At 41.5% G+C, this 26827-nt stretch overlaps 1 protein-coding gene across 1 annotated transcript; it reads right to left on the minus strand.

The window, feature by feature from the left end:
- Positions 1-11020: 11020 nt before the first annotated feature.
- On the minus strand, positions 11021-12902 carry LOC144893544 (uncharacterized). Its single transcript, XM_078784035.1, has 5 exons — positions 12550-12902; positions 12308-12401; positions 11809-12086; positions 11568-11661; positions 11021-11436 (listed from the first exon to the last, which is right to left on the minus strand). Exons 1-5 carry the CDS (start codon positions 12660-12662, stop codon positions 11098-11100), a joined length of 918 nt encoding a protein of 305 aa, XP_078640161.1. The 5' UTR covers positions 12663-12902; the 3' UTR covers positions 11021-11097.
- Between the last annotated feature and the right edge of the window lie 13925 nt (positions 12903-26827).

A 26827-nucleotide genomic window follows, 5' to 3' on the forward strand; every position in this document is an offset into this window, starting at 1 on the left:
ATATCACTTCTCCAGAAAATATAGCAATATCATGGGTATATTACACTGTTTTGACGACAACAAACTTGTAATGTGCGAGGTTGTAAAAAAACGGGGGGGTGCTTAACTTAATTCTTTGTGTATATATAACTTTACTTAAAGTAAAACACCTTTGAGCTTTTCAACTCGTTTTATGTATATAACTTTACTTAAAGTAAAACACCTTTGAGCTTTTCAACTCGTTTTATGTATATAACTTTACTTAAAGTAAAACACCTTTGAGCTTTTCAACTCGTTTTATGTATATAACTTTACTTAAAGTAAAACACCTTTGAGCTTTTCAACACGTTTTATGTATATAACTTTACTTAAAGTAAAGCGTCTATGTATTAGCCAGAAAGTTTAGATACTCTAGTTCATCAATTTCAATTTCACTATCTGAGTCATCAATAAAGCTACTGTCATAACTATCATTTGAACACAAACTATTAGTATCATAACTATCTTCAGATCCTAGACTCTCAGTATAATAACTCTCAGAGTATTGACTGTTAATATCACTCATTTACATACCATTAAACTTCCATCAATATCTATATATTTTCTTTCATTAGAACTAATAACCACAATATTTTTTACATTAAATGTTATTTTCAAATAATCTCTAATAATCAGAGTATGGAATGATAGTTCACCACTAATATTCATATTATTAATTTCACCCACATCTTTGGGTCTATTAAAGAATATACAAATGTTTCCTCTAGAATCGTTGATGGTCTTATCATTCATTTTCAAAGCTTCTTTATCAATGACCTTTTCAAGCTTTGAGTAAATTGTTAGTAGTAGTGGAGAAACTTTTGTCAAATTTACTTTAATAGAGTTATTAATTAACATAGCTTGTCCCGTAAATTTAATAAAAGGACACATGTTATTCTCCATTATGGGTTTAATCCAAAAATTTCCATATTTATCTTTGTTCAATTTAACATCTTTGACATATTTTTCTATATCTTCCACCGAAGTTGAGATTGATTGAAATTTGTCTTTTGTGTTTTACTTTAAGCACAGTTTCATCTTTAAAAAAGCCTCTAAAAAAGGCACTTTGTTTTAAGTATAATTTTACTTTATAAATATGATAAATTCTGAAGGATATTTAGAATTTCCAGACTCTCCATATGATAAATTAGAAATCTGCCACCATTGTGGTAGAATAGGGCTTAATAATGAGGGTTCATATAAACAATGTATTTTCTGTGATTTAATTTTAATTAATGATAATAAAAAATATAGAAAAATATATAACTCTTTTAAATTAGAACCAAAAATGAATTACTTTACAAGATTAATAAGAGAGATGAATGTTAAGTATTATGGTGATAATACACCATTTCTTACAAGGGAAGAGACTATTTGTATTGAGGAAATGTATAAGGGTTTAATGATATTTATTATTCAAAATAATTTTAATGGAAATGTTAATACAAGATACTATATAAACAAAATAATGGATTATTTTGAAATTAAACCTGAACTCGGGATAAAATATAGAGTTTCTCAAAAAACTCAAAAAAAGTTCGATGACTTGTTTTCCAAATATATAAATGAATGATTTTTTACCCGTTTGGGAAAATAAGATAAAATTTAATAACCATAAAAATCTTCCAAATTCATTGAGATGTCTAATAGTCGGTTCAAGCGGATGTGGAAAAACCTGTTTACTTTTAAAGATGCTCCTTAGTCCTAATTTTTTAGATTATGATAATTTAATAATTTTTACAAAGTCAAGTTTTCAACCCGAGTATCAACTACTCTCACAGGGTTTTAATGCGGGTCTTAAAAAGGAAGACATTATCGGTTTATTTAAACTTCAAAACAAACTAAATGATTATAATATTGATGATATAATACAATTATTTTGTGATACACAGAAATCAAAATCAAAACCAAAACCCATAACTTGTATTCTCAGTGATAATACGGATGATATACCTTCACCTCAAGATTTAGATAAATCAAAAAAGAACCTCGTTATCTTTGATGATTGTGTTAATGAGAGAAACCAAACAGTAATGGATAGCTACTATACAAGAGGGAGACATTCTTCTTGTAATTGTATTTATCTTAGTCAGTCATATTTTCAACTCCCTCGGCGCTCAATAAGAAACAATGCTAATACTTTTATTTTATTTAAGTTAAATTCAATAGATACAAATAATTTTTGGAGAGATAATTGTTCTACATTATGTAGTAAGAAGGAATTTGAAAATAATATGAAACACACGATTGTAAAATATAAATATATTGTTGTGAAACAAGATGAGATACTAAATGATATTTTTCAATAAATAAATACAGAAAATGAATACCGAAGAAAGAGTAAGAAAGTTTAAAGAACATCAAGAGTTGGTTTCAAAAGTTGTAAAGCAACAGGAAGACATAAAGAAGAAAAGGAGACAGAAACTAACTGGTGAAGAAGCCTTTGAAAGAAAACAAGAGAAATTTTTTAAACCACTTTTAAAAACTCAACAAACGATTTCACCTACAGTTCCCACGGTAGAATTTACTCCGAAAAAATTTCAAATGCTCAAAGATTTTAGTCAAATGACAGAGCAAGCAAGAACTTGGAGAATTAGAATATGATGATGAAGGATTATTTTGGCATCTTGAGAAGGTAAATAAACTTTCCAATTCTATTGTAGAAGCTCTTCAAAACAATGAATATTTGAAGGGTTCAAAAACCAGAGCAGGTCTCATTCCAACAGAAGAACCAGCACAGTTCCATCTTGTGAAAGAAAAGTTATTGATATTTAATGATAAATTGGTGTTCTTAAGTTCTGACCAACCAAATGTTGAATTAACCCCAAGATTAATGTTTCTTCTAACAAAAGATGGACATGCTAATTCACCTTATTTTGATGAACCGCTTGATATGGAAAGAGAGGAAGATAGAGAGTATATTGAGTTGCTAAACGCACTTGATTATGGAGTTTCTGTTGTTGGTAAAAGTAAGAAGAATGAGAAGGAGAAACATATTATTGATGCTTTAAGTAAGCTTGGTTCGGGTGTTAGTTTTCTTCCAAATGACCCATCACAATTAGTTAATAGGTTATTATTGTTGTTAGGTAGTAAGAAGGCTGGAAACAACAATTGTTTTAATGAAGCATCCGCCATTTTAGATCAGTTGATGAATATGAAAATAATTAATAAATGTCAATACAAAGATATTTTATTAGATATTAAATAAGATGAGAAGCACAATTCTTAGTTTTAATTTCACAACGAGCGATTACACAGCTTCATTCCCTTACCCACTACAACTTGACCCCACAAAAGAATATGAGGCTTCTTTGTTGTCAATGTAAACTTACAATACCCTTTTTAATATCACAGAGAAAAACAACAAGTTTAGTTATAATCCAGGAAGTGGATATAAAACTATAACCGTTTCACCCGGAGCTTACGAGATTTCTCAAATATCTTCAGAAGTCTCTCGCCTTATGAAAGAAAAAGGTGATGAACCAAAAAATATGGTAATAGATATTCAAAAACACACTTCAAAATCAACGATTAAGCTTTAAAATAATTATAAAGTTGATTTCACGATTGAAAATTCGTTCAGAGAGCTATTGGGTTTCTCTTCAAAAAAGATTGAAACTAACGGGACGTTTTACAGTGATAATGTTATCCAAATATCCTCCGGTATAAATTCAGTATTAATTCATTGTGATTTGATTGATGGTGCTTATAACGATGGAATAAGAACAAATACAATATTTTCATTCAGTGCATACTCAACCCCGATTGGTTATAAATTTAATATGGAACCAAAAAATCTTGTCTATTTACCTGTGTCAGGAAAAACCATATACAGAGTAAATTTTAGGATAACCGACCAAGATAATCGTATGATATCCTTTAATGATGAAATTATATCCAGAATTCACCTACGTGAAGTTTTTCAATAAATAAATAATGGTTATTGTGAGAAAACACGAGTTGGGAAAATATAAAATAATTACAGGGGAGGGCATGTACCTTTCACCATACTATAAGGGTGAAGGTATGTTTCTTTGGAGAGGATACAAAAAACCTAAGAGACAACGAGGTGTAGGTCATCAATTTCGAAATAAAGGAGATGGGATAATTGATACTCTAATGGGTATTGGTTCAACCATCCTTAAACATAAAGACCTAATTGGTTCAACTGCTTCTGCCGTGGGTTCAGTTGCGGGTGCCATAAAGAGTATAAAAGATGCTCAAAAGGAGTCTCATAAATTACAAGCAATCAAAGAAATAAAAAAAGGTAAGACTCAACTATCTTCACAAGAACGACAAAAAATCATTAAAATACTTGGGTCAGGGTTTCAACAATTTTAATGCTATATAAATACAAGTATGGAAGCGATTGATAGTATCTATGATTTGGATGATACGATTATCATTTCAAACTCCACTAAAAAGGAAGACTATTTTAAGGTAAATGCTATAACAGGAACAGACTGGAATTCAAACGGAACAAAAAGTTTTGAAATAAATAATCAACAAACTTACTTGAATATAGCTGATAGTTTCTTGCTGTGTAAATTTAAATTCACTAAGGCTGCGAATAATACTAATGCTACACTCGTAAATGATTTCTTCTGGAAAATGTTTGACAGTGTCTGCCTGTATATTGGAACACAAGAGGTTGAAGCGGTTGATTATGTCTCTGCTACATCTGAAATGATGAAATTTACACTATATTCGTTTCGTGATAGAATGGGTAAGGGAGCTGTTGAAGGTTTTATTCCTGATATGTCAACGGGAACAAATGCTGACCCCGGTTATAGTCAAAGGAAGTCAATGTATAATGATGAAACAAAAGCAGAGAATAGTTTTACCGCAGTACCTCTTAAAGGTATATTTGGATTTTGTGATTATGATAAAGTTTTGTATGGGCTTAAAATTAGATTTCAACTACAAAGGAATGATAATGTAAATAGATTGCTTTTTGGGGCTCAAAATGCTTTTGGTGATAATAAAAAATTTGTTATTAATGATTTGTGTTGGTATATTAGTGAATATACTCCTAATCTTAAAACGGAAGAGATGTTAAATAGAAGACTTAACTCAAAGAAACCACTAAATGTATCATACCTTAAAAGAAGATGTCAACACGTTAAACTGGAACACACTACCTACACTTGGAATTTAGGTGTTCTTCAAGGAAAGCCACGATACCTATGGCTCATTTTTAAGAAACCAGATGGAGATGAAGGCACTGATAAGAATAATGCGCTGAGTGATAATGCTAAGGTGAAACAACTTCGGGTTTCTCTTGATGGCACATTTTATCCGCGAGATAGATTGGAAATTGATTGGGAAAAAAATGATTATGCGGAAGCCTACAAGTCCTACCAAAAGGTGTGTGAAAGTAATGGTAATAATGATCCTATTTTGGATATGGTTGCGTTTCAAAAACTTTATACAATCTACGCAATTGACCTGAGTTCTCAAAAGGAAACTATAAAGTCTAATCGAGTGGATACTTCTCTATACATTGAAAGAGGGGAGAGTGAAGAGGTTAATGCATATTGTTTGCTTTTGGAGGAAACAGAATTACAGATTAATACAGATAATGGTGTTATGCTTCAAGCTTACAAGCTTACAAGCTTCACTGGCTCCCCATCTCCCAGAGAATCCAGTACAAAATCCTCCTCTTGACCTACAAAGCCCTCCATAACCTGGCCCCATCCTACCTGGCTGACCTCCTCTTCAGACACACTCCCACCCGCAACCTCCGCTCTGCTGGTACCAACCTCCTGACCCCCCCCATCCGGACCAAATTTAGATCCTGGGGGGACAGGGCCTTCTCCATCGCTGCTCCCACCCTCTGGAACTCGCTACCTCACACCATCAGAGACTCCTCCTCACTCACCACATTCAAAACATCACTCAAGACCCACCTGTTCAACACTGCATTCAACATTTAACCCACAGCATCTAACCCCTGACTATCTCCTCTCCTTCTCCCTCCTTTATGCTTTGAATATTTCCCTATTGATTCTTCTTTTTTTGCAATTGTCTTTATGTTTTGCTATGCATTATGTTTTGCACTCTGTCAAAGCGTCTTTGGGCTTCCTGAAAAGCGCTATATAAAATAAATGCATTATTATTATTATTATTATTATGATTAATATCACATAGGTTTTTTCTCATAAATAAATGGTTGGGGTATATGTTAATCAAATCAATCTTAATAAATTAACATCTTGTATTCAAAATCAAAAGCCTTGTATTATTAATGTTAATACAATTCAAAGAAAAGGAGCTGTAAGAATTGATGTTTTACTCACACACACACACAAGTAAAAACACTAAATGATGTTGGATCACTTAAAATTAAAATGACGAAACCTATGTTAAAGAAATATTCAATAGACGAGTCAAGAGGAGGATTTCTCCCATTTCTAATTCCTTTATTTGCTGGTTTAAGTGCCGCGGGAGCATTGACTGGTGGTATTTCAGCAGCGGTAAAAACTGCTAACGAAAGGAAGGCACAACTAAAAGCTCAAAAAGAATTGGAAAGACATAACAAGGAGTTGGAGAAACAAATTAGTGGAAGTGGTGTAATTGTAGCTTTTGCTCAAAAACTTGAAAGTCTACCTGATAAAGCTAGATTGTTAGTTGGAGATATGCTTTCCTCTATCGCTCAAGCGGGTGTTAAACTAACTAAAAGGGGTAATGGGTTATATCTTTCTCATAAATAAATGGATAAATGGTTTAAACAATTTGGAAAGAATACAACGTCAAATATAGAACGTACTAAATATTGTAAAAAACTAAAAATTGATAATGTGGTTATTTGTATGAGAGATGAATTTAAAAAGTTGTCCAAGAATACAATGAATATTATTATGAATTTAGACACAGAATGGTTCTCATTGGGTTTGTATTCATAATAGTCAGGATAAATATTATTTTGATAGTTATGGTATGCCACCGCCTGTTGAAGTAATACAATTCTTACAGAATGGTGTTTATCAAACATTTCAAGTTCAAGAAATTAATTCTAAATATAACCACCTTTAGAGGCCATTTTTCCCCGCAAAGCGGGGGTTGGCCTTTTTCGGGAACCGTGGTTGTTGTTGTTTTTCGGTCCCCTTTTTGAAGCAATGTTTTACGGCCGGATGCCCTTCCTGACGCCAACCCTTTTTTGCCGCCTTTAACGACAAACAAGGAATTACCAGTGAACTGGTACTCAATTAGCCGACCTCGGAAGGATGACCAGGCTGAGTCAACCCCCCTGGCGTTAATTCAGCGATCGACCGGGATTCGAACCCAGGGTCCTAGGATCCTAAGCCGGCACCCTAGCCGCTAGCCCAACACCAGGGATTCTAAATTAATTCTAAATGTTGTGGTCAATTATGTTTATATGTATTATTTCAACTCAACAATAATGAAAATTTTTATGATATCATTTTTAATCTAATATAAATGACTTATGTTGGAAAAGATGGTTCTATCTTTGGAAAATCCTCTCAGGATATTGATTTATCAAATTATTATACAAAGGCACAGGGTGAACGACAAAAATATAGTTTAAGTAAAAATATTAATATGAAGAATACTTATAAATTAATCAATTATCCAAACCCGACAGATGCGAATGACTTAATTAGATTTAGTGATTTATCACAATATATATTTTTAAAGAAAACAGCACGTTTTGTTAAACAAGTAAAATTTACAACCACAACACCCGGTTATACTGACCATACACCTTTCCTCATTCAATTTAACTATCTGCTTACAATTGAATTTTATAAAGAAGGACATATAGTTAATATGCGAATCAATAAATGGGGGTATGATATGCCTGATTTAGGGTATAATTGGTATTTTTCAATAAACTTAGAAGACCTACATGATTTGAATCAGTCTCGTAAAGAAGAATATTATCCACTTGGTGAGGATAAGGATTTATGTGGAAGTACAATTAGTAAACAACAAATACATGGTTTTAAGAAAAGAAAAATATATGATAGTATAGCGATGGTTAACATGACAAAGAAGGAAGGTAATGAGATAAGGATAGAAAGCCGAGGAATACAAACCGATTTGGTAGTGGGAAGATGGGGTGGTATTACCTGTTATAATATTAATCTCACATATATTTCTGATACATAAATGGCAGGAAAAAGACTACAAGAGAATTATAATTTTTGTATTCAGGGATACCTACAAGAAAAGGGTGCTCGGTATTACATACCTTATGATTTGGAGCATATACATGGAAATTTTGTCATTAAAAAGTGGCCTTATACTGATATTGCTAAACCCACAAATAGAGACTTGTTTAAAATATTAAATAAAAATGAACTTCTCAAAGTTATGAAATATAAAACTCTTTTAGAAATCGTCATCAAATCTTATTGGTATCCTATTATGAGAAAAATAATTATAGATACAAGAATATCTCAAAATCCAGATGAGTATATGTATAATATTCTTTGGGGCTCAATCTCAAGGGTAGCAAGGGATGAGGAAGGAGTTGAAGAAGAGAAGGAGGAAGGAGTTGAAGAAGAGAAGGAGGAAAGAGAGAAGGAGGAGAAGGAGGAAAGGGAGAAGGAGGAGAGGGAGAAAAAGGAGAAGGATGAAAGGGAGAAAAAGGAGGAGAGGGAGGAAAGGGAGAAAAAGGAGGAGGAGGAGAGGGAGGAAAGAGAGAGGGGGGAAAAACATAAAAATGTGACCATTCCTGAGATTAATGAAAGATTGAAGTTATTACGACAAATAAATCAATCTCAACGCACCGAAGAGGAAAATAAAGAACTAATGACTCTTATGAAGATATTGGTTTTTAAATTTGCTATAATAAATTCAGAGAGCAGATATACAACATATAGTTGATGATGTTGGTGTTATTGACTTTAGTTCGTTTTATTTGTAAATAAATGGAGGAGAGAGTGAAGGCATTCCTAAGGATTCTTTATGTTTTAAAAATCAAGATAGAAATGTATATGTTGAAAACCCAAAAGGCTTTGGCACTATGTAGGACTTTTTCTCATAAATAAATATGAGTTATTGTCTCAAATGTAAAAAGAAAACTAAATCTAAAAATATCTCCTTTGTTAAAGCTAAAAATAATAGAGTTTATCAAAAAGGAATATGTCAAGTGTGAGGCTCTAAAAAGTGCCAATTCATCTCTCCTAAAAGTGGAGGAGACATACAAAAGTTTTTGTCAGGAAGTAAATTTACAACAACTGGAATTCCAGGGGAACTACATCTACCTGGATATTCTTTCTGTGGTCCTGGAACAAACCTGGATAAAAGATTAGATGAGGCTGACAATCCTAAACCTTGGTCTAAACCTACAAATAGGGTTGACGAAGTGTGTATGAAGCATGATATTGCTTATGGGAAAACCACTACGTTGACTGAAAAACATAAAGCCGACAGAGAAATGTTGTATAATTTGTCTTTGATACAAAATCCAACGTTGAGAGAGAAGGTTGATAGGTTTATTGTGAGAAATTTGATAAATGCTAAATTGAAACTTGGCCTTGGTTATTCACCCTCAAAAAACTATTAGGCTCTAATGATGTCATCAAGACTGAGGAGCTTTTGGCTGATGAATTACATAAACCTATAATCACAAAGTTTAAAAGAAGGAAAGTTTATTCTAAATACACCGACCACATATGGTCCGCTGATTTAATCGAACTAAAAAATGATAAGGTTTACAAGTATGCTTTAACCGTTATTGATTTGAGGAGTAGATTTGCTTGGGTTGTTCCTTTGAAAAACAAGAGAGGTTATACTCTGATGTTAGCCTTCCAACAGATATTTAATAAAAGTAAAAGAAAACCAAAGAAACTGTGGACCGATGAGGGAACAGAGTTCTATAACAAAATATTTATGAAATTTCTTAAGGGGGAGGGTATTAAATTATACAGCACCTTTAATGAAGGAAAAGCAGTTGTTATTGAGCGTTTTAATCGTACTTTAAAAGAGAAATTATATAAAAAATTCACACAACTCGGTTCCCAAAAATGGGTGTATTTTATTCAGGATATTGTAGATAATTACAATAATACAGTTCATTCATCAACAAAATCAAAACCATCAGAAACATTTACAAAATTAGAATATGAAAAGGAGATTAATTTGAGAAAGCCCAAGTTCAAAGTTGGTGATACATACAGATTGAAACAGATGATACACATCATGATGATACCTAGGACTAATATCATGATATCATGATGATGATACCTAGGTGATACAGATGGAAAAGTCATTTTGAGAAAGGTTATACAAAGAGATGGACTAATGAATTATTCAAAATCGTTGATGTAATGAATACTATGCCTTGGACTTACAAATTATATGATATGAATTGGGAAGAAATCTTGGGTTCATTTTACTCACAAGAATTACAAAAAACAAAACTGATAATTCATTAAACAACAACCATCCATACTTTCATCCACCCAGATTAGCTAATTTAATTAGTAGTAATAAAAAAAATTAAATAAATAAATAAAAATCATAAGCCACACCCACACAGACCCCACCCACAAACCCTGCCCACACAGACCCCGCCCACACAGACCACACCCACACAGACCCCGCCCACACAGACCACACCCACACAGACCACACCCACACAGACCACACCCACACAGACCACACCCACACAGACCACACCCATCATCCCCCACCCCTGTGCGCCCCCACCCTTGATCCCCCCTCATCCCACCCCCACCTTCCCCACACACACAAGGGGAGGGGAGGGGTGGGATGAGGGGGGATCAAGGGTGGGGGGCGCATCTTCTCATCTTTTTTCCCTTTATTCTCTTTTTGTAATTAAGAATTAAATAATTCTGGACAAAGCGAATAAAATTAAAATTATGAAATAACATTAAAAACATAAAAATTATAATAAAACATTTTTCATGAGGTATAAATTCAGTTTCTTCCATAAATTCAGTTTCTTCCAAGGTATAATATCCTCTTGTCTCCCATGTTGGCTTCACAAATTTCTTTTGTGTCTGCAAGGCACAAAAGGGATTTTAAATTAAAATCACCAAACACAGTATTTGCCTGCCGTGCCATCCCAAACCACATGAGGGCAGTCTAGGACCATAAATGAGAAACTCCATTTATACTACACACATTGTAAGATGAAAATTTTAAACTCACATGGCCAGGGAATGAGTTGACACTCCTCCCAACTATCATCTCTGCTATTGATCTATCATCATCCTTCGGAACTCCAGGTAATTCTGTAAGGGGTTCATTCAGATCCTCCCTTTGTTGGTGAGAGAGGCTGTTCAAACATTCAACCATCTCATTATGAAGACCCCTCCGAACTTCAGTGAATTCTGTAAGCGTTTCATTCAACTCCTTCCTTTGTTGGTGAAAATAAATGACTTCATTTTCAACATCAATCACCAGGTTTGATTTATTTTGTGTCTGCAAGGCACAAAAGGGATTTTAAATTAAAAATCACCAAACACAGTATTTGCCTGCCATGTCATCCCAAAACCAGATGAGGGCAGTCTAAGACCATAAATGAGAAACTCCATTTATACTACACAACTCACATGACCAGGAAATTGGTTGACACTCCGGTCGTCGAAGTTGTGAAATCCATTGGTTTCATCGTCAAAGTTCATGTTGTTTGGTTGGCTTTTAATGCTGAAATAAAACAAACAGTTGACATTTAAATACCAACTCACTGGTGATATCAAAATCGCAAGACAGTATCCAAGTATCCACCAAACCGTTTAATAACACACATACACACAGTATCAAAGTTTGTGAAGAATTAATCATATATCTTACCTCAAATCCCAGGTCTTTATGAAGTCATCGATCTCATCTATTGTCTCTGCTATTGATCTATCATCATCCTTCGGAACTCCAGGTAATTCTGTAAGGGGTTCATTCAGATCCTCCCTTTGTTGGTGAGAGAGGCTGTTCAAACATTCAACCATCTCATTATGAAGACCCCTCCGAACTTCAGTGAATTCTGTAAGCGTTTCATTGAAATCCTTCCTTTGTTGGTGAAAATAAATGACTTCATTTTCAACATCAATCACCAGGTTTGATTTATTTTGTGTCTGCAAGGCACAAAAGGGATTTTAAATTAAAAATCACCAAACACAGTATTTGCCTGCCGTGCCATCCCAAACCACATGAGGGCAGTCTAGGACCATAAAGGCACAAAGGAATTTTAAATTAAAATCACCAAACACAGTATTTGCCTGCCGTGCCATCCCAAACCACATGAGGGCAGTCTAGGACCATAAATGAGAAACTCCATTTATACTACACAACTCACATGACCAGGAAATTGGTTGAAACTCCTCCGGTCGTCGAAGTTGTGAAATCCCTGGGTTTCATCAAACGTCATGTTGCTTGGTTGGCTTTTCATGCTGGAATAAAACAGTTAGTTAAAGGAAATAACACACAGCTCACTTTACCACACAGCACCTTTAACACACAGTTATTCAACCACCAACTTTGATAAAAAGGAGAAAATTAATGGATTGAAGTTTGTGAATAATTAATTATATCTCTTACCTCTCGCATAGAATTTCAAACAAGGTGTTTAATTCGTTGTCAGTCATTGGTTCTGTTGAGACAACCTTGGATAATATTAACAGGTGAGAGAGGCTTTCTAAACACTCAACCATCTCATTATGAAGACCCCTCCGAACTTCAGTGAATTCTGTAAGAGTTTCATTTAACTTCTCCCTTTGTTGGTGAAAATCAATGATTTCATTTTCAACATCAATCACCAGGTTTGATAAAGATATACTGTAAAAGAGAAAAAACAATAATTATTGAGAGGATGTTAATGATGTTCCATATAAGACAATGAATAATTAATCGTGAGAACAAAACAACTTACCTGTCTTCTGATAAAGCTTCATCCTCCAGAGAAACATAACGTGTGTTTAAAAAAGCAAGGTGTGGTTAGAGCCTTTATAGGCAAGGCTGAGTCATTGGCAAGGCTGTCATTTCCTGTGCCACGTTGGCAACTGGCTCAACAAAAGATGATGCAATGTTTCACCATAAATGATAGAACCAAGTATGAGCCACACTACAGAGTGGTCCAAGGAACTACATTAAGGGGCTAGTGGGGGGAATAGGGTAAAAATTACATGTAAGTGAGAAGAATCATAGGTTCAGAAGGCTAGAAGGATTATAGATTCATAAAGGAAGAAAATCATAGGTTCATAAGGTGAGAAGGATTATAGGTTCATAAGGTGAGAAGGATTATAGGTTCATAAGGCGAGAAGGATTATAGGTTCATAAGGTGAGAAGGATTATAGGTTCATAGAGGGAGAAATAGAGGTGTTTATGATTTTTGAAAAAGACAAGGGGGTAAATGACATTAGACAGGGATTTCCCATGTTAAACGGAGGTGTCCCAGAAGCAACATTTATCACCTACTGTGGTGATTTTAAAAGTGGTCCCATTGTATTGTTCCATGGGTAGAAGATTTCAGTGACTGTGGATTCATTATTTACATAATGTGATGCTCTGGATAATCATTCATAAACCCTCATGACTGAGCACTTCTGCTAAATAAATCTTTCTGTTTTATCACTTACACAAGTACTTTTTCTGTCTCACTGTGTATGTTTTCCGTCTAATTTCGAATCCCGTTTTTCAAAATCAATCCCCGAATCAAAAGATATGAGTTTAAAATGTCTAAAATTGAGGCATGAATATTTCTCCCCAGATTGCAGGAAAACGCATCCAGAGCAGTATAATTTTCAATTTTTCCCGGGAGAGGACCCCCAGATGCCCCCCCCCCCACCTCCCCACTACAGGTTTCGAGCCCTCGGCCCTCGCGTTGGGGCTTCGCCCTCATCAGTTGCTTATTCATCAGTCCTTATTGGAAATCTTAGATCCGCCCCTGACGTGTGTGTGTGTGTGTGTGTGTGTGTGTGTGTGTGTGTGTGTGTGTGTGTGTGTGTGTGTGTGTGTGTGTGTGTGTGTGTGTGTGTATGTATATATGTGTATATATGTGCATATGTGTGCGTGTGTGTGTGTGTGTGTGTGTGTGTGTGTGTGTGTGTGTGTGAGACCCACCCCCTCCTTGTGTGTGTGTGTGTGTGTGTGTGTGTGTGTGTGTGTGTGTGTGTGTGTGTGTGTGATCCACTCCCTGGTGCAGTGAGCGTGATGTGGGAGGGATGGGGGCGGGGAGGTGGAGGATTTGAGCTCTTGAAGTCACATTTTACATGAGATGTAATCACACATTTCAATCTGCATTTCCCATGTGCACGCACATGCATTCACATGTTATCAGAAGTAAATACATTGTGTAGATTACATCATTTGTGGATCTGATATATTGCCAGTAACCATTTTGTAAAACTGAAGATGTACAAAATGAAGATGTACAAATGATACACAAGTCCATGCCCATGGGATTCCCACGGGTGACCCCACGAGTACTATAATACCACACAAACACAATCCCGCCTTAAGGCATGGGCACACTGGCCAGTTGCCCAGGGGCCCCACGATTCTAGGGGCACCATGCTGCCATATTGTTCATGAGAGATCTCTTGGCAGAGTGGATAATTACTCGACCTCTCGCTGGAAAGGCCTGGGATTAAGTTACGAAATAAGACTGTAGCAGATTACATTTCATTTTATATGCAAATGGTATAATATGCATTGACCTTATTTCATTAAGATTTCCACTCATTTATTCACTGTGTAAAATACGAAACAAGTTTCACAGCGCATCCCGATTGCCATTTGTTGAATGACGTCACGCACTTCTTGTTGAAGTTGAGTTGAAGTCTAATTATCTACAAATAATCCGGAAGAATTCCCATGTTTTAAACGCGTAAATGACTGGAAACACAGCAATCTTATTGTAGAACATGAAAATGGAAAAGAACATCGCAAGTGCATGATGGCGTATTTTATTCGGCATAAAGAAACTGGATGTGTAGATTCTTTATTAATCAAACATCAGCGCTCAGGGCAGGAGTACTGGCATAAAGTGTTGACACGTGTGGTTTCTGTCATTCACTTTCCTGCCTCCAGAGTACGGTGGAGCTTTAAAAATTAAAAAGAACTAAACTTTTATTTTTGAAAGTCTTACCCCCTTAATCTGTTCCATATAATATAGAAACACTGTATAAAAGATTTGAGCACTAAATTATTATGTTTAGGGGTAGCTCAAGGGCCGCAAACATTATGAAAATTATAAAAATTCAACGAATTACGAGTATATCAGACTATATCTTAATTTATTTTAAACAACACACTTGAACACAGTATTTATTTTTGAACACGTTAATAGTGAATTCTTTGTTCAGTTTCTGACAGAGTTCATAGTATCAGTCTGACAATGTCCAGCAAACCCCAAATTTATTATTTTCATGGCATCCCGGACAGTGTATGTTTTCTGCTATCAGGGTACATTCTGCGATGGTCCTCGACAACTTGCAGCAGGAATTGCAGCTGAGTTTCATCGCGGGTTATCAACCCACTGTACTCCTGAATGAGTGCCACTCCACGTTCAGTGTAGTCATTGACAACTTTTAGAGAGTTGACTGTTTCTGCAGCCTGCTTGTAGTCGTCTCTGTCATCCCACAAGTCTGGATCAACCGCGAGAAATCCATCTGGAAGTTCCATCATTCGCAGAAGTTTCATTGACCATGCTGTGACGAAATCTTCCAAGTTCTTGTCCTTGAATGAATAAAGAGCAACAGTGATTCACTTGGAATGATCCTGATCTTGGTCTTCTTCATTCTTCATGGCACTCACCATCAGTCTCTTGGTTGCCGAACTGACCCGACTGTCGAAGAAAGCCAAGCTAACAAGTTCCTGTGACAAGTACCACACGTGATTGGAAAACTTGCGTGATGTTGACTTTGAGATGGCTGGATGGATTGATGAGTATTCAAGCAGTGACTTCAGCAGCAGCAGGTCACTGTAAGGAGCACCTGATGCTTGAGGTGCAGAGATCCAGGCTGTCAGGTAGACACGTACTGTGAATACACACACATCACGTAATCCTCTCTTTTCTGCAGGAGTCAGTTTGAATTGAGCCTTGAACATCCAGATCTTGAGACAGTATATTACTTTGGACATCCAGCGGGCGTGGTGCATTGCTCCGGGTGACATGAATCGCACTCCTCTGGCAGGAGCAGCACCGAGAAAGATAATCACAAGTTCCAAGAATTCTTTATAATCATCTCTCGGCTGACTCTGTTCAAGATGCTTGTTGGCATAATCGATAGTGCCTTGCTTTATGTCTTCCACTAGACTTGCCACGTCATCAGCTGCAATCCCTGATTCATACTTGGCCGTGTCTATGAATCCCCAGTATTCCTGGAAGCGTTTGAAGAGTGGAACCTCGGGAGAAGATTTGGCTCCCAATCCCATACACACTTGGAACACTGCACCAATTATTATCAATTCCATAATGTGATGCCTGCAAGCTAGTGACAAGAGCTCCTTCTCAAGCTTCTGCTCTAGGAGGACACAGGCACCAGCGATCCGACCAGTGTTTGAGCTGGTCGTGTCAAAACACATAGCTCGGATGCTGTCGGCTACGCCCCAGTCTTCAATGGCTCCAAAGACAGCAGCAGCCTGAGCCTCGCCTGTTCCAGATGGAAGCTTGGCAACTGTGAGTAGCTGAGAAACTCCTTTCCCTGAAACCAATACTGGCAGGCGATCAACCTTCTCTTTTCCAATTAGATCAAGGATCAGTTTGCCGTCCCAGTGAACAACAAGGGGAACGTTACCCTGAAACTCCGCCTTTATATTTGCAGATCTCTGGACTCGGTGTTGTACTCTTTGTCAGCGAATTGAGTCTCTGTTTAGAGCAAGTTCATCAATGTTCTGTCCCAAGCTTTTGGCAGTTTCTGCTATAACAAAAACGGCTTTGCGGTCTGACACTTTTGTGCGATCTAGAGCGGCTGCGAGTTCTTCAGTAACGACAGTTTTTCGCCCCCTCTTTCTTTTTCGTGTCTGAAATGTGATGCCTCCAGCAGCTCCCTCACTTGCATTGTCCCCAGTTTCTATCTTTTCACTATCTTCTGCTGAGCTGTTTTCAGATTCAGAACCAGATGAAATCAGTTCAGCTGTAGAAGCTGCTAACTGTTTCATTTGCTCCATTCGCTGTCGCCTGGCAAGCATTTCCTCCTCTCTTTTGGACGCCGTTTTCTCCTTCGCAGCAAGCTTTACATCTACTCCAGCCAGCGACCCCCTTCTTCCCTTTTCTCGCTTGGCTAACAAGAAATCCTTGTGTTCTTGTAATACTGACGTATTGGTCAGAGCATCAGCGTAAGCGACATCAAAAAGGTCTTCAAGCCTGGAAACAAAAGCCGACTCTCTCGCGAGTTGAGTTGGTGACGTTCGCGCTTTGTTCTTTTTCAGAAGACGCCATTCTTCAAATGTCTGCTCAAGCTTGGTTTGGCAGTTTTGATGAGCTCTCATCGGGATTCTAGCTTTCTTCCAAAAGTTAGCTATTTCCGTGATGGTAACATCCGACGATTGTCTTACGGTCTCCTTCAGATCGAGATGGTGATGTAGGAAGAATCCAAGAGCCATACGCAATGATGGCAACTTGCTGCCACTTAATTCAGTCACAGAGTCGCCAAGGAGATACAACTTGGTTTGAGATCTTGTTGCTTTTTCCACAGATGACATTTTCAATCAGATATGAATCTGAAAGAAATAGAACATAGCATTAAGAAATTAAGAATCAAGAAAATTCAAACAGTTCTATTATAGTAGGGGAGCTCCCAATAGAGTTCGTGACCATTTTCCCGTGATCAAGGTTTGAAGGTTGATTTTGAAAGATAAAAATATATATAAAAAAATAAGCTTGGGTATCTTTTTTTAAAATGCGGGCTAACTCGGCCAGAGGACAAAATCCAAGATGTCCGCCAAAACCACGAAATCGGGCATATTTCCGCCTACGTGAATGCTACATATACATATTGGGTGTCCATATGTGGGTTTTTCTGGGCCCAGATCTTGCATCTTACATCAGTCAAGTGATATTGTGACTTAAAATGATATTAAATGATTAATGTTGACCAAAATCCAAGATGGCCGCTGCAAAAAACCATGTATTGTATATGTTCATAATTGTGCATACCATAGATTCATCGCTGGCGTCTAAATACAGTTTTACATGACTAGTGTTTTCATTTATAACCTTACTGTTACTATGAATGACTTTTTGATCTATGAACTGCTTTTTGTACTTCATTGCGAGCACCCCTTCAGTTCTATGAGCAACATACGATGCCAATACAAGCACGTCCGTATCTTCTGCGTCGATGATAACAGGTGTTTCTATTCCAGCTTTACGTATTTGTGAGTAGATGAAGAACATGCATGTGTCTGCTTCTAACTGTTCACACTGGAAGTCTGTAACAGGCAAACCTGTCGATAGATTGACACATGTGGGCCCAACGCAGTAGACAAATTCAGTGTTAGAATAGTTTCGGTACAACACGCTGAACTCGTTTCTGAGAAAGATCTGTAGGTGCTGCTTGTTTGTTGCATTGTGGAAGAAGTCTTGAAATCCTTTGGCAGATGGGAATTTGTCCGACTGCTTGAAAAATACATTCTTGGAGCCATCTGAAAATCCAGAAGTGCTTTTTCGAAGCTTGCGTTCGCTATCCTTGACGGTCAGGGAAACATCATATCTGTCATTGACAAACACAACTTGTGATGCATATTTATGTCTGCTCATAATGACGGCGAACACCTTCGATGCGTAGTCTCCCCAGGTGTAGGAAATTCCATCAGCCTTTTCCCTGTCTTCTACCGATGGCGTAGACAAACGCCATATAAATCCCATGTCCAGGATCGCCGTGTACTTGTCTGGTGTTGGTTCCAACGCATGTAGCTTGAATTTTTCTACCAACTTAGATTTTTGCACTTTTTTCATGGTGCCGTTGATATTGAATATTGGCAGACATTCATCTGTGACTCGGTACGACATTATCTCTGACAAGGTGAAATTTTCGGTGTCATTTTCAGCAAGTGAGACAACTGCTGCCATCGCTCTGTTCTCCATTGCGTCTGACTTCATGATGCGCTCGCCAGTCTTGACTGAAGGTGGGTTGCTGAAGTTCCGTCTCAAATTCCTGTGAATGGTTGCATGGAAAGGTTTGTTGCTGCTGAACATTCTGTCTTCACAGAATGCCTTCAAGCATTTCTCGCCATCGGTAAGGAACCGATTCAAAATCTTGAATGAGGTCATCAGAAGCTACCATTCCAGACTGTAGTGACTTCAAGACCTTGTTTTCTTCATTGAAAGGGTCACAGCCGAATTCAGTGATGCAGTTGTTAATATCTTGTACAGCTTGTTCGTCTTCCTTCATGCGAGTGGGAGCATTTTCACTGTGATGTCGTTTTGATTCTGATGTGCTGGCAAGATCATGCAGTGAGGATCGGACTCTATTAACATTGTTAGCATTTCGGGAATGTGACAGCAGCATCTTTTCGTTCTTCAAAATTTTGAGCCAGCCAGTTTTCATCTTTGAACCCTTGTTCATTGTCATCTCGATCCAGAGATCCAATGGCAAACATGAGTAAGGCTTTCCCGACATGGATTGAGCAAATAAGCCATCTCGCATGTATTGTGCTACATCCTCTGGGAGGGATTCCATTTCCAGCCAATACTCAACCAACCACCGTCCATATTTATCGTTGTCATAAATCTGGATCCATGGTAGCATTAAACGTAATGTCGACTTGAATTGTTCCCAGTTCTGGATTCTCAACGCATGCAGATTCATCATCAATATTTCAGTCATCTCCATGAATGTGATCCAGTACTTTGCCATTGAACCACCGGACTCCTCAATTCTATTGAACTCATCTGCCACCAATGAAATAACCTCTTGGTTGGCTTCCAGAAGTGCATAACATTCCTGCCGTTCTTCTGCTGTTGAGGAAGGATTCCGCAGGACAGTCAAGTGAGCTTCAAGTTCATCTGAGATGCTTCCCCCATTCTGTAGTGACTGTTGTATGATTCTTCTCAGCAGAGTTTCATACATCAATCGGAGACATCGTATGCTCCTCTTGTAGTGTTTGCCCCGTAATGCCTGGTCCACAGACCCTTCTGCAATAACATCTGCCGCAACGAGGATGTCAGACAAGCCAGACCCGTGAAAACGCTTATTCATGGCAGAAATGTAAGACATGTGAATATGAAATGGGCCCATAGAAGGCAACACGACACTGAATTTATCAGGGTGTTCGTATCTCATTTGCACTATCAAGGCATACACTGGTTGATCTCCTACCAACTGGATGAAGGGCATGTTCTTTTTGCCTGCTGCATCAACCATCCGGCACATTATTTCGTGCACTACAGATTTTCCAGGAGGATTTGGAAAAGTCAAGAAGTAATACGGCTTGCTTTTGACAACATGCGGCTGAACTGTTGACTGGAAACCTGCAAATCCCCCAACTGTTTGACTGCATGGTGCAGGTGGTGTATGAGTCTCATCTAGACGTGCCATGGCATGAATGAGTCCTCGCTGCCTCTGGACTTTAGTATCTGAAGGAGTAATGTCAACACCTGTTCGCATACTTGGAGCTCCACGCTGGACAGTCTTGTAAGGATGGACTTTATGCTGATCGATGCAAAGATGCTTCATTTCTTTAGACTTGGGAATTGTTAATTCTGGGGCCGATTCCTCTGGAGCATGAACCAAATCAAGTGGCTGGACAAACATAACATTTGTACGGTGTGAAGTGTTCGCGCCAGTTAGCGTGTCCTCAGAAAAGTCATCATTGTCCATTACTGCTGTCCCTGGCATACCCAGTGCAAGCTCCTCTGGACATGCTTTGTTCTGCTCAATATCGTACTTGGCCCAAGCATCATAGAGATGTAGCACGTCTTTGTAGCTGATCCCAATTGAGAATTTTTTCAATAACTCGACAAGTTCCCGGCTTCTGGTTAGTCCGTGTATCATAACAGACAACCTTGTTCCAAATGAAGTTCGTTTGCCTGTCATATATGAAGAGAGCAAGGCAGTCAAAGCGATAACTGCAGAGTCGTCATCCTCCATATCAAGGTCACGCTGAGGTTTTGAAGACTTTAGACGGGAAATGAGCTGTTTCAGTAGGCTGCTTGTTTCGTCCTCATTGAGTAAATCGTCAATGTGAGGTGGCCAGATCATTGGCGATACTTTTGCTGCTTCAGCTCTAATTCGTTGCGCTACAATTGAGACGAGTTGGTCATCAGTTGCACCTAGGCAATTTACAGCAGCTTCTATGTATGTTCCACCAGCTGACGTGTCAAAAACCATTGAGCTCTTGTTTTTTGTAACTCTTTCGTGGAAACCAATTTGGTCGCTGAATTCCGTTTGGAGCATAGATTTTATTGTGCTAGACTTCACAGTGTTCACAGTCATGCCAAAGTTCACCAGCATTTGCGTGTAGTCTTGTAGAAGGCTCTGTAGTGTTCGGAGTTCATGTCTTTCAAAAATTACAGTGCGCACATGTTTGAAAAACATTTGACGTACTTCTGCCAGTCGTACATTGTGCATGTGCAAATGTTGATCATTATAATCATGGACTTTGATGTATTTCGTCCAACATGACCGATGGTAGCGGATCTCTGTGGCAAATGGATCTGACGTGGAATCAATCAGTGTCAAAATGCGATCCCGCATATTCTCGTCGTCCAGATGGACTGTGTGACCTTTGAAGACATGCCATGCATCCATTTGTTGCATGATGTGCCACTTGTCCCGTCCAGGGTGTTTCAGGTCTTCTCCCTTCATACACCAAATACACAAATGTTTGTCTTGTATAATACCGGTTTGTGATCGTGATTGTCTCTGAGCGCAAGATGGTCCAGGTGCTTCGTCAGCTACATCATCGCTGCGAGAGATTTCTGTTTCAAAACATTTCTTTTGTCGCTTTAGTGCCTGCTCCAATTTATAGTTACTGGCCAGTTGAACTTTACACAGTTTGTGGAAATATATTCCAGCTGGTCCATTGTGCCATGGCACTGCATCAAAGACTTGACCATATTTGTCCAATCCTCTCCATCGTTCTGCTTGTTGTTGGAGATGCTGCCAGGCTTCTGGGCTTAAGCTACTCTTTTCCTCATCACAATGCTTATGACAGAGGATACACTCACTGGAGCTTGATAGTCCTGGAGGCTGGTCCTCATCTTCACTCTTTCTCTTCTTTCCTTGAATGGGTGGTGTCGCCATGGTATACTCTGCAATGAAAAATAAAACCTATTACTTACTGTACATACCGTACATCAGACAGCATGATATGAATGATGTTAATACTTAACTGAACTTAAATATTGAACAGGACAGATCTTTATCTCTTAAAGAAAGGGACTTAACTAATATTTTAACTATTATTAGTTGAATATACTTAACTGTAATGCCTTGATCCATTGTCCACCCTGGTACTCCCTGGAAATTAATACTAACAACTACCTGTGAACAAATACCTGTGAAACTTAATCAAACCATCTTGCAGATAAGGCAGCAATCTCGGTTCGTTACCTGCTCAAAAAGTCATTCATAGTAACAATAAGGTTATAAATGAAAACACTAGTCATGTAAAACTGTATTTAGACTCCAGCGATGAATCTATGGTATGCACAATTATGAACATATACAATACATGGTTTTTTGCAGCGGCCATCTTGGATTTTGGTCAACATTAATCATTTAATATCATTTTAAGTCACAATATCACTTGACTGATGTAAGATGCAAGATCTGGGCCCAGAAAAACCCACATATGGACACCCAATATGTATATGTAGCATTCACGTAGGCGGAAATATGCCCGATTTCGCGGTTTTGGCGGACATCTTGGATTTTGTCCTCTGGCCGAGTTAGCCCGCATTTTAAAAAAAGATACCCAAGCTTATTTTTTTATATATTTTTTTATCTTTCAAAATCAACCTTCAAACCTTGATCACGGGAAAATGGTCACGAACTCTATTGGGAGCTCCCCTACTATTAATAACTGAGCAGTGAGCACAATGTCTCAAGCAATTACACAAACATACTGCTGCAACAGTGTTGCAGCTGTTGCTTAGTCAGCATAGTCAGTCCATTGAGTCCAAACAGAAAACAAGTCTGAACATGTCTGGAATATAAATTCATGGAAAATTTGCATTATCAATTTATCAGCAAAACAATGCGATTCGGATGATTGGTTGGATAATAGATATGAACCAGTTGAACCACAATGATTATGCTTCTATAATCTGTGATAATATTATACTGTGGCGGACACAAAAGCCCACTGGCGTGGTGACATCATTCCACGCACCAAGTGGGCGGTGGCCACGCCCTAGGGGTAGGCGTGGCCTCATGATATACCCCGGGCGACCAGCCCGGAGGAGTTGAGTGTTACAGTGTAGTCTTACAATAAAGACGTTTATATGTTACCGCTTGTCCGCTTCCTCCTTGCTCACAAGCAGCGCGCGTAACGCCGCGCTTTACTGGTGACCCCGACGTTGGATCTGCCGGAGCGATCCTTCCACACGCGACGCCATCGCCATGGCCGCCTTCGTCAAACTTCCGGAATTTTGGGAGGCTCAGGCCGAAGTCTGGTTCGTCCAGGCCGAAGCCCAATTTCAGCTTCGGCACCTCACCGGCGATGACACGCGCTACTGCCACGTCGTCGCCTCCCTCGGGCCCGGCACGGCCGCTCGAGTTGTGTCCGTCCTTCGCCACCCACCGGACGGCCACAAGTACGAGGCACTCAAGCGGCTACTCCTAGCCACGTTCAGCCTCACGGACGACGCACGGGCTGACCGCCTCCTGGATCTCCCCGAGCTCGGTGAGACGCGCCCGTCGGTCCGAATGGACCATATGCTGCCACTGTTGGGCGACGAAGCCCCCGGTTCGCTATTCCGGGCGCTTTTCCGTCGCCAACTTCCAGCGCAGGTTCGCCTCGCGTTGGCCGGGACCGGGCTAACGGAACCCCGAGCATTGGCGGCCGAGGCGGACAAGTACTTCGCCGCTTCGGACACGCGGGCGAGCGTTGGCGTGGCCGTCACGGCCTTCGACGCTGATGTTCCACAGCATCTTCTACAGCGCGCTGAGGTTCAGCAGCATGCTGATACGCACCTCGTGAACGCCGCCACGCCCCGCCCACCGCCGCGGCGAAAACCGCCACCGCGGGGAAACCCGTCGACTCCACCGGCCTGGCGGAGCCAGCCGCGCTCCTCCAGCTCCACCACCTGGTGCTGGTTCCACGCCAAGTTCGGCCACGAAGCTCGGCGGTGTCATCCGCCGTGCTCCTTCAACGGGTCGGGAAATGCCCGGGCCGGCGCTCAATTGTGGCGATGAGCGCCGGCTGTTCGAGCAGCCTGCTATTCATAACGGACACCTTCTCCGGGCGCCGTTACCTGTGCGACACGGGAGCGCAGGTGAGTGTCATTCCCGCCGGCACGTCAGACAAGCACGCCGCGGGTGGGGGCCCCGCGCTGCTTGCCGCGAACGGGACGCCCATCCGTACGTACGGAAAACGCTGCCTCTCTCTGCGGTTTGGAGGGCAGGTTTTCCGATGGACGTTCGTCACCGCCGACGTGCCCATGGCACTGCTTGGCGCGGACTTCCTGTGCGCTAATGGGCTCCTGGTCGACGTCAAGCGCAGACGGCTTGTCCAGGCCGAGACGTTCAGCTCGCTCGCGTGTGCGTTGCCCAGCTCAACGAGCGGCTTGCCAAGCGGCTTGCCGAACGATTCGGTTCCGGCCACGTTGGTCTGTACGCTTCCGGCAGCGGACGCATTCACCCGCCTCCTCGCCGGCTTCCCGGCCCTCACGCGGCCCACCTTCTCGGCGGGGGCCGTCAAGCACGGGGTGGCCCATCACATCCCCACCGTCGGGCCACCGGTCTACGCCCGGGCACGCCGCCTCGAGCCGACGAAGCTGGCGGTGGCAAAAGCGGGGTTCGCTACCCTGGAGCGACTCGGCATCGTTCGGCGCTCAGAGAGCGCTTGGGCGTCGCCGCTGCACATCGTGCCGAAGCCCGGCGGGGGATGGCGACCGTGCGGGGACTATCGCCGTCTCAATGACGCCACGACTCCCGACCGCTACCCCGTCCCCCACATTCAGGACTTTTCCACCCGTTTGGCGGGCAGGTCCTTCTTCTCGAAGGTGGACCTCATACGCGGCTACCATCAGGTCCCCGTCAGGCCGGAGGACGTCCCGAAGATGGCGGTCATCACGCCATTCGGACTCTTCGAGTTCCTGCGCATGCCCTTCGGTCTGAAGAATGCGGCTCAGGCGTTCCAGCGACTGATGGACAGCGTCCTGCGCGACTTGGATTTTGTCTACGTCTACCTGGACGATATCCTCGTCGCCAGCTCGTCCCGCGAAGAGCACCTACGCCACCTCCGCACGCTCTTTGAACGCCTGGGCCAGCATGGCCTGATTGTGAACCCCGCAAAGTGCCGGTTCGGCGCCGCCACAATCGATTTTCTGGGGCACCGTGTCACCAGGCACGGCGCCGTCCCCCTGCCGGCCAAGGTGGAGGCGGTGAAGGGGTTTCCGCGCCCCCGCACGATCAGAGGGCTGCAGGAGTTCCTGGGCATGGTGAACTTTTACCATCGGTTCCTGCCCCGTATCGCCCAGCTCCTGCGCCCCCTGCACGAAGCTCTCCGAGGTAAGCCGGGCAAAGGCGACGTTACCTGGACCGAGCAGATGGACACGGCGTTCACGGGCGCGAAGCTCGCCTTGGCTAACGCCACCATGCTCGCGCACCCGGCGCCCGATGCACCGATCGCCCTCACCACCGATGCCTCGGACTACGCGGTGGGCGCGGTGCACGAGCAATGGGTGCGTGGAGCTTGGCAACCGCTGGCGTTCTTTAGCCGGCAGCTTCGCCCGCCCGAACGCCGTTACAGTACCTTCGACCGCGAGTTGCTCGGACTTCACTTGGCGGTCAGGCACTTCCGCCATCTGCTCGAGGGCCGGGCGTTCACTGCCTTCGTCGACCACAAGCCGCTGATCTTCGCGATGGGCAAGGTCACCGAGCCGTGGTCGGCCCGGCAGCAGCGTCACCTCTCGGCCGTGTCCGAGTACACGACGGACATCCAGCACGTCGCGGGGAAGGACAACCCGGTGGCGGATTGCCTTTCCCGGGCCGTCGCCCACGCAGTCCACCTCGGCATCGACTATGCCCGGATGGCAGCGGACCAGGCCGCTGACCCCGACGTCCAGGCCTTGCGGACCGCCGTCACGGGCCTCCGCGTCACCGAGGTGCCGTTCGACGGCGCGGGCGCGGCCCTCTTGTGCGACGTCTCCCTCGGGCGTCCTCGCCCCATTGTGCCCGCGGGCTGGCAGCGCCAGGTGTTTGACGCCATCCACGGCCTGTCCCACCCGGGCGCGAGGGCCTCCCAAAGGCTGATCGCCGACAAGTTCGTCTGGCATGGCCTCCGGAAGGCCGTCCGCGGCTGGGCCAGGACGTGCCTCGCGTGCCAGCGCGCCAAGGTGCACCGGCACACCCAGGCCCCGTTGGCCCCGTTCACGGTGCCGGAACGCCGGTTTGACCACGTCCACGTGGACCTGGTGGGACCTCTGCCCCCCTCACGGGGTTTCACCTACGTCCTCACCATGGTGGACCGCACCACCCGGTGGCCGGAGGCCGTGCCCTTGGCGTCGACAACGGCGGCCGATGTCGCGCAGGCTTTCATCGCCACCTGGGTCGCCCGGTTCGGCGCCCCCTCAGACATCTCATCCGACCGCGGCCCCCAGTTCACCTCGGAGCTCTGGGGGGCGGTTGCGCAGGGGCTCGGGGTCCGGCTGCACCGAACCACGGCCTACCACCCCCAGGCTAACGGCCTGTGTGAGCGATTTCAC

This window comes from Myxine glutinosa, chromosome 9 (assembly GCF_964187855.1).
Source record: "Myxine glutinosa chromosome 9, kmMyxGlut1.1, whole genome shotgun sequence".
NCBI lineage: Eukaryota > Metazoa > Chordata > Myxini > Myxiniformes > Myxinidae > Myxine > Myxine glutinosa.